Source organism: Monopterus albus, unplaced genomic scaffold (assembly GCF_001952655.1).
Source record: "Monopterus albus unplaced genomic scaffold, M_albus_1.0 scaffold290.1, whole genome shotgun sequence".
NCBI lineage: Eukaryota > Metazoa > Chordata > Actinopteri > Synbranchiformes > Synbranchidae > Monopterus > Monopterus albus.
In genome coordinates this window covers 688,195-706,379 of record NW_018128170.1, presented here as the reverse complement: position 1 = coordinate 706,379, position 18,185 = coordinate 688,195, and the positions used below count along the sequence as shown (strand labels likewise).

At 41.1% G+C, this 18,185-nt stretch overlaps 1 protein-coding gene across 1 annotated transcript in view; it reads left to right on the top strand.

Moving 5' to 3' along the window:
- The window catches only part of sos2 (son of sevenless homolog 2 (Drosophila)), a 33,635-nt gene that overhangs the window by 2,401 nt on the left and 13,049 nt on the right, over nt 1-18,185 (top strand). The window contains 6 exon segments of the mRNA XM_020622915.1: nt 11,791-11,916; nt 12,109-12,240; nt 14,291-14,455; nt 14,610-14,816; nt 16,969-17,112; nt 17,504-17,614. Of these exon segments, the coding sequence (XP_020478571.1) occupies nt 11,791-11,916; nt 12,109-12,240; nt 14,291-14,455; nt 14,610-14,816; nt 16,969-17,112; nt 17,504-17,614 (885 nt within the window).

The window sequence follows — 18,185 nt, the reverse complement described above, 5'->3', positions numbered from 1 at the left end:
TCAAGTTTATTTTTTGTTTTCTGTTTTGTTGCATCCCTTCAAGCTTATAACACATCTCTTGAAAAAATAAAAACACTGAGAAATGGTATTTCTTTAACATGGACATATCTAGATAAAAGGCTGAGTTTTGTAGTTATTGATACATCTGGTAATTATTCTAGTTGTTAATTGATAAGTTTATATGATTTATATAAAGACCATAGTGAAAATTACCCTGTTTATAAATGGTGCTTTTTGTTTTTTATTTGGGCATCAGTGACCTGAGCCTGGTCTGGTGAGGACTTGATCAAATACTGTTTGACATAAACGTTTAATGTGTTTGTCTTAGTAACACACAATGAGCCATGTACAGTAGAAACATCATGTTCATAAATAACAGGCCTTTTTTTCTTGGTTGTCTGTGGCACAGTAGAGATGGTGTGATGAATCAGGTGAAACTGAGAGCTGGTGGCGGGGCCCGGTGCAGCAGTTTCATTGTCTCAACTTGTTACACAACCGCCAGAGGGAAAGCCTGTCAGAGGCTGACGCAGGAGAGGTTTGTTATGGTTTTGACCAAGTGTGACTCGCTGTTTTTCACAGCTGTCCACCAAGGGGGGGGGTCCTTGTCAGAAGGAGCTGTGGCAGATGCCTCCACCCCTGAGAATGATTAGGCTGTTTAGTGGCAGGATTAAAGAAAGCCTGTTAAAAAGTAGATGCTCCTCAGAGCTGGAACAGGGTGTCGCCTCCAGCAGTTGCCTGTTAGAACAACCAGCTACTGTTTCTATTTACTGGCATCACACAGGGCTGAATGATGAGCTGAGTGATAAAAAAATAATTGCCAATAATCAGGGAAATTTTAAGTCATCTATCAAGCACGTATACAAAACATTTGTCAGTTGCAGCTACTCGAATGTGAGGAGTGGACTGTTAACAGACAGAAAATGTGATTTTCAAAAGTTGCATTGGACTCTTTCCTTGTTTTTTGACATTTTTGACAGCCAATTAATTGAAATAGAATAAATTAATCAACTAGACAGCACTCAAGAGTGCAAACCTCAGCCTCCCCACTATGCCATTCCACCTATAAATATAATAAATCCAAGGGTTTACTTACTTTTTCCACCAGCACTTTAAATGTTTAATGGCTGGTTTTTAGTAAAGACATGGAAAATTCTAATTAGTTGTGTGGTATTAGCGTCAGCACATTGTGTCTTTCTATGCTGGTGACTTGCATGAAAATTGGATCACATTTTATGACCAAATCATCTAGTTCCAAATGGTACACTTAGGTTTTTTTTCTGCCACTTTAAGTACTCGCACTCGATGTGAAAATATTGTTACATCTCTAATTTGAACATTGAGTACTGCGACCTCTTTACTTGTAAGTGATGCAAGCTTAATGGCACATCTGTAATAATGAGGTGCACAGTAACGGTTCTGAGGCTTCAAGTTGCATCTGTAGGTTTATAGTTTCCAGGCTTCAAGGTTAAAACTCCCACTGTGAACTGCAGTGTTCCCTGTTTGATTCTGGCTTGTGCTGCATGCTTTTCTCTCAAACCCTGTCATCTTTCCAATATCATTTCTAATAAAGGCAGAATATACAAAAATAATGCTGATTCTGCCCACATAGACTAGAATAAGGCTTTATTGCACTGTCAGCCTGACAGTTATAACATTAACATGAAAATGGGCTTATTTTATGGTTAAAGCATTAAGCTCTCTGCAGTCGTATGCAGTTCACACAGGTGTGTGGCCTCCTGTGCTGTTGACATTCAGTGACATGGTGTGTGTGTGTGTGTGTGTGTGTGTCTCTGGACTGTGCTGCATGCCTTGGCTATTCTTGATCGCTCATGCCCGGTGCTATGCAAGAGTGTCATTTCTTCTCTGACATGCTGACATGCTGGTGTTAATAATAACTGTGCATTCCCCAGGTCTGCTGTTTCACTGGCATCAAAAGAGGCCAGAGCTTTGCTGGTTACAGTTTTATTCCGTTATGAGATTGCGTTAGCGCAGTATTGTGTTGCTGAGTTCACAGGGCTTCAATCCACGAGGCGCACAGTCCAACATTTAAAGCTGTGATTGGTCAGGTTACAAGTGTCCTTTGTTTATGTGTTGGGTGCCTGTTTTATCCGCTGAACATGAGCAGTCAGTTAATTCTGACAGGGTGGCTTTACTAAAGGCCAAAACGGAGAGCTGACATCTCATTTTATTTTAGTCAGATGGAATTGATCCTGCTTTTATCCAGGCTAGACAGAGATGTTCTCACTTCAGAAACGCTGTGATTTATTATCGGCCTCCACTCGGCTGCTCTACTGTATCAGATCTGATCCAGATAATGGATACAGCTGCGCTGGTCATGTCTGTCACCTTGACAGTTAACACTCTGGTTTACTGAGATTTTGCTACTTGAGAAAATTGCTCCAGTGTCCCCCACAGCCTCTTAGAGCTGAGGTTTAATTTTTTACTTTTATTCTATTAGGCAAAATTTCTTTAGTGTGGATTCAGTAAATCCAGAAATGCTGGAGTCACAAGTTACAGCAGCCATAGATGTCATTTTTCTAATTATTTGTGAGAAGAGGCCACAGATACTGGATTCACCACAGTCTCTTCTAAACCAGAAATTTTTTTGCAAAGTTAAAATAAGTTTATTTGTAGATCTGTTTGTATTTATGACCCTAATCTGTCTCATCTTTGATCTGCTGTCATGCTGGATCAAGAAACTTTAAGCAGGCGACTGACCCACTGACCTGCTATGGCTCTGCTGCGAGCTAATACCGAAACTACATTTCACAGACTCCTACGTTACTGAAATACCAGCATTGTCACTGCTGCCCTAACATGACTATTAAATGGCATTAAGATCACTACAGCTTGCAGTTTGTTTGTTGTTTCATCATGATTAGAGGTTGTATGGTGATCTGCAGGGGCAGAGGTTGACAGTAAACAAGGCCCAAAAACTTGGCAGAGCTTGAGCAATTAAATGATTTGAGAATCAATCAAACAATTTTGATCATCAGTTAAGCATTTAAGTCAGTCAGGCTAAACTGCCAAATATTCCCTAGTTCCAGCTTCTCACTTGTGAAGAGCTGTTGATTTTCTTTGCCTTATATGATAGTAAATTGAATATCTTTCGTTTGTGTATTGGTAGTCAGGCAGTATACCGCACTGTCTCGTGAGTGGGACGAGTGCTGTGTTTTGACCAGACGGCGTCTTCCTGGTGATAGGTTGCACTTCCTGTTCACAGGCCTCAGGCCATCCACAGAGGAGCGTTTGTGGAGGGCTGATAAATACACAAGTTCCCACCCTTACAGAATATTGAATCAGGTCTGTGAGCATCATGTGGCGTCAGACTTGGGGTAGGTGGAGGCAGTAGGGCTGGATATTGATAGGTATCTTGCAATTAGGCTCGATTGCATTAATTGCGACTTGATTCATTTATTTCCAATGATATATAAATGTCCTTCTCAGAATCTTGGAAAGCAAACATTTTTCTACATTCAGCAAGTGAGCAGCACTTCTTTTTTTTGAGGAAAAAAAAAATAACAGACTAAATTGTGAACACCTTTCCTGGTTAGAATGTTGTGGACCAAAGATTTGTTTTCCTGGGCAAATGCAAAACAAGCAAAATATGGCACGTCTGTATTTTCTTTAGGTATGTGTGCAAAACAGTTGAGTAGGAACAGTAAAGTTCCTGCACCACTAACAGGGAGTCCTCATTACGCAGATGCTTCAGTCCAGATGTCCACTCTAATGATCAGTTTGAGCAGAGACAGGGCAGAAACCAATTCATCTGCAACATTCCTGTGGACAGATGCTAGCTAGCTTTAGCTCCCGACAGGAAAAGACTGAAAAAAAACAGAATCCACACACTGTTCACTTGACTTCCACAGCTTTGCATCTTGTAGCCAGAGATGATATCTCTCCAACGAAGCAATCCTCAAGCTCAGATCAGTGTGCAGTCTGTCCCTCTCATCGGCGGGCTCTCTAGGTCTGCTACGAGTTAGACACAGTCAGCTAACCATCCTGAATCACGACTGTTCATAAAGTGTGAGTGGTCCCACTCATGAGACAACCTGGCTAATGTAACCAGCTATCATCTGTGTTACTTTAACACTTTATAACATTTTTGTGCACATTGTAACAATTCATTTTCCATGAAGAAGAAGTTTTAGACACCATGTAGCCTGACCTGAACCACATATAACCTCTGTATACACGTAGCACGTAGCGCAGTTGTACATGTTTACTGAGGAAAGGAGCAAATGCAAAGCTTCATCACGGGATTTCAAGACTCAGTATTGAATCATTCAGATAAGAATTACAATTAATCATGAAATCAATTTTTTTTTCCAGCCCTAAGAGACAGCCAGGGGTCACTAGGTCAGGTCAGACTGGGGTCACAGCAAGGCCACTTGCTGTTGAAAGTAACTCCACTAGCTATTGTCTTTAAGATCTGAATGTGAGGAGAGCTAGATAAATGTCAGGGGAGGAGTGTGTGTGTGTGCGCGTGCGTGTGTCCAGTTGTGGATTTTTGCTTTTTCATTGTATGTGTTTGCCATCTACACTATAGTGCATGCGGTTTGCGCTGCATCTGTTCCTGTTTGTATGTGTCCAAAGGATTGTCTCTGATTTTGTCTCTTTGTCTCTGTGTGTGTCTTGCATGGCTGCACCTTGCATCTCTTGTGTGTGTGTTTTTAATGCGTGTGCATGCATGCCAGTTGTCTCAGCGCTGATCTCTGCCCTGTGGTTCCCCAGACAGTCTGGTTGTAATGATGGCAGATGATGTCATGGCATGAATCATAAAAAGTGACACAAGCTCGTGTATAATAACAAGCCTTACCCCCCACCACCACCACCACACGCACACACACACAAAAGCCACATTACCTGCAACCTGAGCCTGATGGAGCCCCATATACACAGCCAGAAGAACAATCAATTAAATTAGAAATGTTAACCCTGTATTAACACCATCTAGCCTGTTATTACCTCCAGCCTCTGTTCTCTTACCACCAGCTCACACAGCAACGCCTGACTAGGGCTGGGCGATACAGACTAAAAACTATATCAGGATATTTAACAGTATTTTTTGCAATAACAATATGAATGGTGATATGAAAATAGTAGTATTCATCAATGTCTTTTTGTTTAAAAGTCACACTGGGATGCATTCTTGACAGATGTGCAGGTGAACAGTTATCCAGAAACTTGTATGTAAAACAGACCATCAACAATAAACTGTACCAATTAGGATCAGCATCATGACTTTGGGCAATCAAAATGCCTCCTCCTCTGTCAGTTGGTTTCACTGTTTACTTCTTTTGTCACTGAGAAATACAGTGACAGTACCTTCCAAACTAAAGGAGTTTGTTTGCTTGTTGTCAGCGTAACTTCTGCTGTGTTCTCCTCACACAACTTCTGGCCGGTGTTTTTGCTTGAGGCAGTGGAACAAATTCAGTGCGTTTCCATCCTTGTACAGGCTTCAGACATAACTCCAATTCAGTGCGTTTCCATCCTTGTACAGACTTCAGACATAACTCCCAAATCACAAATCTTTGATTCATGTCTTATCTCCTGCAGCCAAACTGTTTCCAAATAACAGAATGAATTCTTCCAGTGGGCGAGCTGCATATTCTACTATGCTTGTTGCGTTTGTAGGCACACGTGAAACGCCATGTTACGATATGTCGTCATGCATATCGTCAATATTGTGAGATGGCAAATTCTACACATCAGCATTCTGTGTGTTACTGCTAAGATGTGCATGATGCTTTATTTTTTTTTTTTACTACACAAAGCTCCAGAGTATGGCACTAGGGGTGTAAGAAAATATTGATACACATGAGTATCACAATATTATGTTTTATGATACTGTATCACAGTATACAGTATTTTTTTCTAAAATTAGATTTAAAAATCACAATATATCACCTCGTTTACAGTATTGCAGTATATCGTAATATATCAAATCGTCACCCCTGTATCGTGATACATACTGTATCGCCAGATTCTTGCCAATACACAGCCCTATGTGGCACCCTCTGAATAAACAGCATGTGAGCTGATTGAAAAGTTGTGGATGAGGCCCTGTATTTCCTCAGGTGGTAAAGCTGCCCATTCTTCTTGGCAAAAGCCTTCAGATCCCATAAATTCTTAGGGTTTCTTGCATGGACATCATGATTGAGATCTCCCCAGAGTGGCTCAGTGATAGTGAGGTCAGGAGACTGTGATGGCTGCTGCAGAACATTCACTTTTTTTTTCTGCTGCAGCCACTGAAGGGTCAAACTTGGCTTTGTGTTTCGGATTGTTGTCGTGCAGCTTCCGGGCTGATGAATGCAAACTGTCCTGTAATATTTTCTGATAACATGCTGCATTCATCTTTGATCAGTTTCATCAGTTTTGACTAAATTCCCTGTGCGATTGTAGCTCACACTCCCCCAGAACGTCGGAGATCTCCCTCTGTGCTTCACAGTAGAAGGGAGGGTGAACTTTTTATTCATATGTGTTACTGACTCCTCTCCAAACATAGTGTTAATGGTTATGACCATAAAGTTCAAGTCTCATCACCCCAAATCATTTTGTTCCACAAGTATTGAGGCTTGTTTAGGTGCTGTTTGGCATATTGTAAGCGGGCAGTTTTGTGGCTTTTGCACGGTAATAGCTTTTTTCTGGCAACTCGAAGGTGCAGTCCACTTCTGTTGAAGCACCTCCTTATTGTGCATCTTGAAATAGTAAAAATCACCCTAATAATAACCATGGCACTTTTTTGCAGAGAAGCCTGTATGAGGTTTTGTGACTTATAACGAAGCTCCTCTGCTTTGTATGTGTGGTCAATTTGTAGTTTTAGCTAAATGTTTAGGTTGTTGCAAGGTGCTGTGGATAAAACATTGAGCAGCTTGATTTTGTTCCTGTTGGTAGTTTTGTCTTAACTGTTAGTCTGGCTCTGCTCTAGTCTGTATGTGAGGTGCACGTCTGCTTCCTCCTCGTCCACGCACGTCAATATCTCCCAGTCTGCCGCTATGATCTGCTCTCCCTGGGGGTTTCGCTCTGTGTCAGGGGGGGGGGGGGGGGATGAGGGAAAGTGAGACAGAGCGAGCACTGGGACCTCCTGAGCGCTAGCTTTTCCCTCCTTAATGGAGCTGGCCCATGAAACTGAACACCTTAACATGGCACAGGACGATGTGCATGAAAGCTCACATATGATCGAGATTTTCATTTTAATGGCTTTGACTACATGCAGTGGGAAATTAACTAAGGATCATTTTCATTATTGAACCACCTCTAGAATATTTTTTATTAAAGAGCCCATGGCACTTTTCCTTGTTTCCTGACTTAACTACTACGTTGCAACGGTGAATTCTCATATTAGACGAGACCTAAAGCTCAAAAAATGAGGTGAACATATGTTCTAGTATTTCTATGCAGAAGCAAATTGGTTTATACACATCTCGCAAATTCTCGCTCGCCAGAGTAAGCTGGCCTGACATCCATCAGTGCCCCCACCATATTGGCAAAATGTTATACTGCCTTGTTTGTTATATACGCATGTCGTCCCCACCTTGGTGACTCTGTTGTCCTGGAGCAGAGGTGGAAAGTACCTAAGTACATTTACTCTACAGTACTTCAGTACAATTGTGAGATATCTGTTCACGTTAGCACTACCTTTGTCAGCTACAACACAAAATGTGATAAACACAGTAATTATGATCCAGTAATATACATTCATGTGAAATGTGCCAGTCTGCATAATGACTACCTTTGGTACTTATTTAGTATATTTTGATGCTAATACTTTTGTACTTTTAACATTTTGAATGCAAGATTTAGAGTATTTTTACAGTGTGGTGTTGCTTAAGTAAACAGTCTGAGGACTTCTTCCACCGCTGTCTTGGGGTTATTTCAGTGTGTGCACATTCAGAGTAATAAAGGAGGAGTTGTTTTTACACTCACAGAAACCCGCTGCCTCTTGTCTCTCATGCTTTGAACTAAGAGCTTTTCAGATTCAGGAGTTCCCTCGCTATTGCTTTCACTTTGCTCTCATTCGCCTCAGCGTCCGCCGCCAACTGTAATAGGCCATGTTACATCCATCACCCATTAGGATCAGGTTGCAGTGGTGCTGACAGTATGCTGCGCTGCACTCATGCCTGCACATGGCCCCACTCTGCTTTCAGTTTGGCCGTCCTCTCCAGGCAGCGCTCGGATTCACTGACAGACAACTGAAAGTGTCATTTGAGCCAGTTTAGCTGATTTGTAAACTTTAAATTGTTTACTTTAAATCAGGTTCTTCATATACAGTATGTTACAATATACAATTTTTATCACTGATTGTTCATACTGTAAATGTGTAATGTTGATTTATTGTGCACACACAACATCTATTGCACACTGTCCGTCCTGGAGGAGGGACAGAGGGACAGTGTGCTCTGTTGCTCTTCTTGAGGTTTCGTCCACTTTTTTTCCGCTTTAGGGTTTTTTGGGGAGATTTTGGGCTATAATAAAATTTGACTTGAATAGTCACTGATGAATAGAGTCTGAAGTGTCTGACCAACAGTCCAAAAATACCCCAAAGTTTTCTGTTTATATTTAGAAAAATATTCACATTTTAGAAGCTGGAAGCAAAAGTTTTTTTTTTTTTGCATTTTTACTGGAAGAATGCTTAAAATGATAAGTTGAATTTGACCATTCATTAAGAAAACCAGACAATAGTAACACTTGATAAGTTAGAATCACTGAATATTTGGTCTTCATTTGAATTAAATGATCAGTAGATTATGAAAATAGTTGCAGATCCCTTAGCTCCCATTGTTTTGGCTCTACAAGGAGGTAAAAACCACCTTTATTTTTTTATTTTTTTTACAGGACATTCTTGTCTCAGTACAACCAGCATGTTCCAGCAGGGGTTTTTTTTTTTTTGGTACCTTTACAGCAGCGTTATACTTGCACATAATTTGCTGGAATTCAGTTTCTCTTATGTTTTTCTTTGACAGTTCATTTTGTGTTTGTGTTCCTCTGTGTCCTGACATTGTTGGAAATAGATGACAGTTATTGGATGTGGGCCTCACAGAAACGGGCCAACTATTCTGTGAATGGAGCCGTAGTTTCACTGTAGTGACTCACTGCTCCTGGTATTGTGGGGAATTTGGTCAAGTGCCTGTTTGCGATCGAGAGCATCTATCTATTAACCTACTTCTGCTTTTATATATACATATATATTTTTCCAAGTAGAGTTTGAGCTTGTGGCTTATTTATAACTTTAAGTCTTGTGAGTGTGCATCAAAACAGAAATGACATACAGAAGCACTAAGGCCAGGTTGTGGCTTCAGATTTTCCAGCTTCTCTCATTTTAAAAAGCATCTGAATGTCATTTATGAATCCAGAACAGATCTGGGATCTTTTTATAATCCTCCAACTGTGACTTTTCTGCTCCTCCTCTTTTCTTTCATTTGTGACTTTTATGTCAAACAAATGAATTCAGACTTGATACAGAGGGGAAATCCTGCACATTGCTGCATCTCTGTGAAGTCAGAGCACAAGAATGCATGGCGCCGGGTCTGTGTTGACCTTTTAACTCTCACATACCTTAATCCAGGGACAATGTTTTGTCATCATAATGCCCTACTTTACTATATGCCGGGGTAATTCCATCACTAGCATGTGAACCGGCCGGGTTTTTGTGAGGCTTTCTTTTGTATCCACTGGTTCATTCCCACAACTTTTTTTTCCTCCCCTCTCTGCTTTGCGTGCTATAATAATATCTCAACTGACAACATTCCTGCAAGAGGGCACAGCCCAAATGACAACTTGTGGGAGGTTGGAGGGCAGGTGGGGGGGTGTTAGTAGACCTGATGAAGCCACACCTTTCCTGCTGTCTTTACCTAAAGCCACACCTTCTGCCAGGCTGGTTCCACCCTCAGGAGCCCCACGGCTGAGAAAACCTGGATGGACCAACAATTCAGCTGAAGAGTGATTTTAAATACAGATGTTTTTCCATTTTTACGGAGATGATATTTGTTGATAGACCCCCTAAAGCATTTTTTGAGGGGGACGTTGCTCTGGTGATGTTGTGTGCAGCCAGATTTAGCATGAAGATGCTTGTGGATGTGCCCCAAAAATGAGAAGTAATATAATATAATTTTTTATATTGCGCAGATGAAGCATTACACGTTTTATGTTTAGATTGATTTCCTAACTTTTGCTCATTCATTTTAGTGCATTAAGAAATTAACATCCAGACTTGAAATGTGTTTATTTAATTTAGCTCTTTATGTTAACAGTGACAGTTGTGATAACTCTGCCTTGGTGTTGCATTCAGGGACAAACTAGCATCCAAGAAACGTCCGAGCCTCATGACCAAAAAAGCTTCGCTTTCACAGGTCATGTCTGTGCCAGACTGAAGTTAAAATGTGGAAACAGTGATGATGTTTTCTCACCTCAGTGTCACCGAGAAGCTCAGTAGAAGAATGTTTATATTCTGTAATGTGACGTATTTCACAGGAAATACAGTGTGGTCAGAGTACTGTATAGTTACAAGAAGGATCCAGATCATACACAATAAAGTTTAGCAAACAGTTGGAGCTGCAGAGGAACAGCTGCACATCCCTCCCCCTTTTTAGATCATAGATATTTGGTATAAAATGAGATTAACGATCAGTTAATGTTAAAATTTACTTTCGCTGTAGTGTCTGAGACTCTGATCTTCCTTGAAAGCAGTAACGGAGATCTGTTATTTAAATGCTCTCTTCTGTAAAACGTTATATTGTCAGTAAATAGCAAAATGATAGGGATACACTGGTATCAGGTAGGCTGTCCGGTCCAGTACCACCCTGTAGCACTCCTACTCATAATCATAAAAGTTGCCCGATACTACTCACCAATAACACTTAACAGCAACATTATGTTGGCCTCATGTCATTAGGTGGTGGTGAAGAGCTTTCAGTGGTTTGGAGATATTTTAAGACAAATGATGAAAGTAAAACAGAGTGCAAGCACTGCTCTGTGTCCGTGACGTGGAGAGAGGGGCGCTGAAAGCCCCACACAGAGTGGACTATTAGGCTGTAGCTTGCTGCGATGTCAGTGCTCGATATGTGTGACAAAATCCACCAGTAGCAGAGAGCGAGAGAGCAAGCAGTTAATCAGATACTTGTTGAACAAGCAGAACAAAAACTTGCAGAAATGAAAGTATCTGCCAACTGTGACATTATGTGCACCTAAACTTTGCGTTCTGGATGGGGGTTGCAAAATGATCCCATCCTAAAAGGGGGTCACACTCATAAAAAGTTGAAGAACCACTGTATTACAGTATATTGTGTAGTAGGTTACAGACATTCAGCCAGTTACACATTATATTTAATAGGAACGTGGCAGTGATGTGTTTGTTTACACAGGACATTTTAAGTCACTGTGACGAGTTGCTTAAATCAAAGGAGTTTGATGCCTCTGGTGAGAAAGGTCCAATATGATATACTCTGAAAAATGACCAGCTAAATGAAAATTATACGGGATTTGTAGTTAATAGACTGAGACTCGCAAAAACCGTCAACACAACTCTCTAGTCCCAAGAGAAGTTTGTGTTCAATTAGTCATTGTCTGTACTTGCTGTCTTGACGTCATTCAATGAGATCTGAGTCTAAGTGAGGTGCGTCAGGTTCTACAATGTTTCACACACAGTTTCATTCAACAACGTTGGGGTTTTTCCTTTTCCTGTAGAAGATGAAAGTGGCCAAAATCAAAATAAAACCCTATCGATCAGCGTCTAAGTTTTTTTAAGATGCCCTTTCAACCTGCATGTTGTGTTTTTCATGTTTGCCTCAGGTACAGAAGCAGGTCCACCCAAACCTCATGGCGAAGGAGGACGCCCTGCAGCACATCGAGGAGCTGATCCTGCAGCTGCTCAACATGCTGTGTGTGGCTCAGCCACGCTCGGTGCAGGACGTAGAGGTAAGCTCTCCCCTGGCTACTCCTGTAGTAAAATTCAAAAGAGTGAACGTTGAACCCTAATTGATCCTCTTATCTATTTTTTTCTGCTTGTGCTCCCAAATTTTCCCAGTTAGGAAACGTGCTGCCACAGCATTACACATAACTAATTAATCTGTTGAGCGTTAAGAGAAAAATAACTTTCCCTCCTACCAGGAACGTGTCCAGAAAACCTTTCCCCACCCTATAGACAAGTGGGCGATTGCCGACGCCCAGTCAGCTATTGAGAAACGCAAGAGGAGAAACCCCTTACTGCTCCCTGTGGACAAGATACACCCACTGCTAAAGGTAAAGACTCCTGAGGAGCCCACTACTGTCTTCATCAAACAAGCAAAATGTTCAACTCCAAAATTATGCCTTTTTTTTTTTGTAATAACAACTTTGTGAAAAGTATCACTCTTATTTAGTCCAAACCAAAGTATGTACAGTCTTATGCAAAAGTTTAGGCACCCCTTGATAAATAACAGATTTTGGTGATTTTTTATTTGAACAGATGTTAACACAGTTTCTCTTGGAAATGGAAAAAATGCACAATATTTTCTGCAAACAGTGATGCATAGTTACTTCTTATGCCATAAATTGAACAAAAATAAAAAATAAAAACATTATTATGGCATGGTGCAAAAGTTTGGGCACCCTAAGAGTTCCAGAGTCTCAAAGTCTCTCACAAGGTATCAGACCTTAATCAGCTCGTTAGATCTGATGCACAGCAACAGCTGTCATTGGTAAATGCCAATTTCAAAGCTGTACAAATACTTTGACTCTTCAAACCTTGTGCACACACTTGTGGACACCCAGCAACCATGGGTTCCTCTAAGCAGCTGTGTAAGACCCTGAAAATGAAAGTTATTGACGCCCACAATGCAGGAGAAGGCTACAAGAAGATAGCAAAGCGTTGTCAGCTTGCAGTTTCCACAGTAAGAAATGTAAATAAGAGATGGCAGATCAGGGGAACTGTGGAGGTCAAGATGAGATCTGGAAGACCAAGAAAACTCTCGGACAGAACTGCTCGTATGCTGGTCAGAAAGACAAATCAAAACCCCCATTTGACTGCAAAAAACCTGCAGGAAGATTTAGCAGACTCAGGAGTGGTGGTGCACCGTTCCACTGTGCAGCGATGCTTGCACAGACAAGGCCTTCATGGAAGAGTCAGCAGAAGAAAACCTTATCTGCGTCCCCATCATAAAATCCAACGTCTGAAGTATGCAACAGGACATCTACAGAAGCCCGATGCGTTTTGGAAACAAGTGCTGTGGACTGATGAAGTTAAAATAGAACTCTTTGGACACAATCAGCAAAGGCATGTTTGGAGAAAAAAAGGAGCAGCATTTCATGAAAAGAACACCTTGCCAACTATTAAGCATGGGGGTGGATCTATCATGCTCTGGGGTTGTGTTGCAGCCAGTGGCACAGGAAACATTGCACGGGTGGAGGGAAGAATGGATTCCACTAAATACCAGCAAATTCTGGAAGCAAACATCACACCATCTGTAAAAAAGCTGAAGCTGAAAAGAGGATGGCTTCTACAACAGGACAATGATCCTAAACATACCTCGAAATCCACTATGGAATACCTCAAGAGACGCAGGCTGAAGGTTTTGGAATGGCCATCACAGTCCCCTGATTTAAACATCATTGAAAATTTGTGGGTAGATCTTAAAAGAGCTGTGCATGCAAGACGACCAAAGAATATTACAGAACTAGAAGCCTTTTGCAAGGAAGAATGGGAGAAGATCCCAAGTACAAGAATTGAAAGACTTTTAGCTGGCTATGAAAAGCGTTTGCAAGCTGTGATATCTGCCAGAGGAGGTGTTACTAAGTACTGATTGTGTAGGGTGCCCAAACTTTTGCACCATGCCATAATAATGTTTTTATTTTTTATTTTTGTTCAATTTATGGCATAAGAAGTAACTATGCATCACTGTTTGCAGAAAATATTGTGCATTTTTTCCATTTCCAAGAGAAACTGTGTTAACATCTGTTCAAATAAAAAATCACCAAAATCTGTTATTTATCAAGGGGTGCCTAAACTTTTGCATAAGACTGTAGGTTGTAATTCACTCCTCATGCTGCATCTTTCACTTCACATACTGTGCAGTATTCACATTCTTATGAATCTTAGTCAACCCTGACACAAGTGCAAGATAAGTTCATCAGTTGCTGGGAAATATTTGTAATCCTGCTGTTTTGACAGCTTGATTCAGACTAATTCAGTTGGTGTGAGCTGACCTGGGCCTTCATGCAGGTTCAGGCAGACACCAAGAATAATTCCACTCTTCTGACTGAGCCTTGTGTAATACCTGATATGTTCTTATCATGCTGGGTTTTTTTCCAACAGGAGGTTTTGGGTTATAAGGTGGACTACCATGTTTCCCTGTACATCGTGGCTGTTCTTGAATACATATCTGCAGACATTCTGAAACTGGCAGGAAACTATGTTGGCAACATTCGGCACTATGAAATCAGCCAGCAGGACATCAAGGTGTCCATGTGTGCAGACAAGGTGAGGATTTGTGAGCAAAGGAAACGCTGTTGAGTTTAACAGATGCAGGTATTGGGTAGACTGTAACAAATGAAGTTGTCGGACATCAATAGAGAAGAAGGGAGTGTTTAGTGTCGTCTCTGCTTGGTTGATTGTTTCTGGTGTTTCTTTTCAGGTGTTGATGGACATGTTTGACCAGGAGGAGGACATAGGACTGATGTCTCAGTGCGCAGATGAGCCGTCGTCCTCTGGAGAGCTCACTTACGACGATCTGGTGAGGCTCGAAATTGCAGAGGAGCGGCAGTACCTGCGTGAGCTCGACCTCATCATCAAGGTGTTCCGGCATCATTTCCTGTCCAACCCCAAAATCTTCACGCCTCAGGTGAGGAACGCCCACACAGTTAATAAATGTGCCTCCAGCAAATTGGTCCATGCTCCCCGACCCACTAAACTGGCCAGTAAATTGACATTCATATCTGTCACAGAAGGTTAACCAAAGAAACAAATTGCACTGGGCCTAATAAGCGGTTAAGTGCTCAAACCTCCCTAAAAATAAAAGGGGGGGGGGGCATGGCAGATTGGAGGGAGTTGAACATTGGGTGTATGGGCTTTGAAGAAGTGAATGGAAAGTTGAGTTTAATGGGTCACTGCGGCTTTGCATATTTTGGGTTGGTAATTTGTGGCATCATTTGGGTGAGGAGGCTAAACTTTTGTGAGGCCTAGTGGAATGCAGAACATGTAATTATACTGAGCCAGGAACATCATCTGCAGCTCAATTATGTCTGTTGAAACACAGCACAATCTGAAATTAATTGGAGATGTAAAGAAAGTGTTACAGTCCAGTAATGATAGGACGGGTTATCTGTTCAGACTTCAGCAGTCAGTGATCACTGTGTTATTTTAGGGTCCTCATCTGCTTGAATAATGATTTCCTCAGCCAAATTGGGCTTGTTGTTGTTTAGAGCAGTTTTTTTTTCTTGCGTTATTTATCCAAAGGAGGCTGGAGCTCTTTGAGCAACACACTGGTACACGCTCATGTGGCTAAACAAATGTAGTGTGTTTACATGCACTTAAGTAACCTGGTTATTGTTTCAGATTTCTGTGGTAAGGTTTCTTAAACTTGGTTTAAAGAAGAATCTAGTTTGAGGGTTTCAGTCTGACAGTGTGGGCCCCACTCAGACAATATTGATAGTATTGGGCGGGCTGCGGCTCGGGAGGTAGAGCGGGCCGGTTCCTAAGCGGAGGGTTGACGGCTTGAATCCCAGCTTCTCTGGTCCGCATGTCAAAGTGTCCTTGAGCAAGATGTTGCACTTGGTGGTTGTCCCATCAGTGTGTGTGTGTGTGTGTGTGTGTGTGTGTGAATAGGAAATAATGTAAAGTGCTTTGAGTGTGCTTCGTTGCGTGGACCATTCACCATATTGAGACCCCTTTGTTTACATTTTTTTAAGTTGCATTTTGGTACCATTAAACATATGCTGAATTAGCGGCTCCTGTTTGTAATGCACTCCTTTATGCACAGGCAGCTATGGCTAGGTTACACCAAAATATGCTGGTTCCTTGGCAAGTTTGAGCCATTTTATAATTTCTAAGCAAATTTATGGATATTCACAAGAGACATTGGAGATGATATTCTTGAATGTCTTAAGTCATGCTGAATATAAAATTGTGTGTTGTTTTTGTGTGTTCAGATTTGACTGAATTATGATGCTGAGGATGATGAAAACCGCTGCTGCAGGTTTTGAATGACCTTAATTACCTCCATGAGCAACCGCTGCTGCAGCTCCAGCTACTGACTGTGTTCATAGCTGCAGTAGCTCACTTCTCATTCTTTAGAGCACCTGACTCTTTGACCTCATGCTGTAGCTTTGCCCCACGTCACTCCCTCTCTCAGCCCCCTGGGGAGACGCTCCTCAGTTTGACTTTGGTATCGCAGGCTGAAAGAATTGTGGATGCTAGAGCTTGATGTTTTCAGGAGGCATGTGATTTCCTGGTGGTGTAAATGCTGAACCAACAGGATTTTTACAAGATGAATGTGCTTGAATAAGACTTATGACAGTAATTCTGTGGCAGCAGTGTTGCAGGAAGAAAGGAAAGATCCTCAGTCATAGTCAAAATAATCAAACCCGTGTTTTGACAAAAACTGAAGGTAAAACTCAAATAAAAAATCGAAATTAGTCGGTTTTCACAGCTGTTTTCTTACTAGTCAGAAAGGTGCAACCAAGAGAGAGAGAGAAAACACCTCTGATCATAGACTAATCACATTATTGCCAGTGCCATTTAATGCTATTATAGGATCTGTTTTTCATCTTCATGTAAACACAGTTTTTTTTTACATCCTGGGGACACAAAGTCTTCAGTCAACAACAGAGCACGTCAACAATTTAGCATTGCACTTATGGTGGACTCTTTTTTTAAAAAAGGAACAAAATTGGTGCAACAGAGCCAGAAATATTGTCTTTTATTATTAAAAAGAGGAAGGGATATAAAGAGTATGATATAGTCCTCTACCAACAACACCTGTTGTGTTGTTTTAGGATGTGGAGGTGATATTTAGTAACATCCTGGACATCCACGAGCTGACGGTGAAACTGCTGGGACTGATTGAGGATGCTGTGGAGATGACAGCTGATGGCAGCCCTCATCCGCTGGTGGGCAGCTGCTTTGAAGATCTAGCAGAGGTATGAAGCTTCCTCAACCTTAAAACCGACCAGTTCTACATCACCTGTTGCTAAATTATTCTGATTTCTCACTAAAATAAAAAAACCATGAACACAGAACTGCTAAGAAATGTAAGTAAGGGATGTAAACTGTTACTCAGGTGCTTGGTTATGCCCAGATTATAAAAAGATTTATTGGACACTATAAAAAAAAAACAACATAAAACCTGCATTTGGAGAGTTGAGAGTAGATTTCCTGAGCTAAAGACTTCTTGGATAAATTCTGTGAGAAACATTGAACTACTTAAAAATGAAAAATAGTGCTAACAAATACCTGATACACTGCATGAATCTGAGCATCCATGGTATTCATCATTTATCAGTGTCAACATTATTCTGGGTCTGTGTGTAGGAGCAGGCGTTTGACCCCTATGAGACCCTGTCTCAGGACATCCTCAGCAGGGATTTTCACGAGCACTTCAACAACCTGATGGCACGACCAACCGTAGGCCTCTACTTCCAGGTAAGAAGGTTACATCAGCCTCCTTAAAGTTTGGTCTGAGGGCCTATAGAAAATGGGAACAGTGGTAACATCTGGGTCTGGCCTTGTTTGAGATGTACAACGAAACAGAAACATTCTGCTTGTGATTTTTGGAATATGTCAGTTGTGTTCTTCAAGGTACAGGTAGACTTAGAAGCTAGAAACCTTAACGTTAGTGATGAATAATTGGAAATAATAAACATTTATCCTATTAAACTATAAAAAGATGATTATTTATTAAACTCTGTCTCTCATTGTTACTTGGTCAGTTAAAGTTTATGGCATTTAATAGCTTTGGTATGGGTCTAACATTCTGCAGCTATTCTATCTCCCACTTGCACCTTTCCTGCCATTCTCCAGTGTAAACCCTCTTATAAATCCAAAAATGCCATAAAACTGAAAAGAAAAAAAATATGAAGGTACAATTAGGTAATTTACGTGTTTACACCAAGCAAACTGCGTTTCACTTTTTGTTCCTGTTTCACTTTGAAGTTAACCTGGTGGAATTTTTCCCAATATCGTTTGAGTGCATGTCATGACATATTCAACCTCC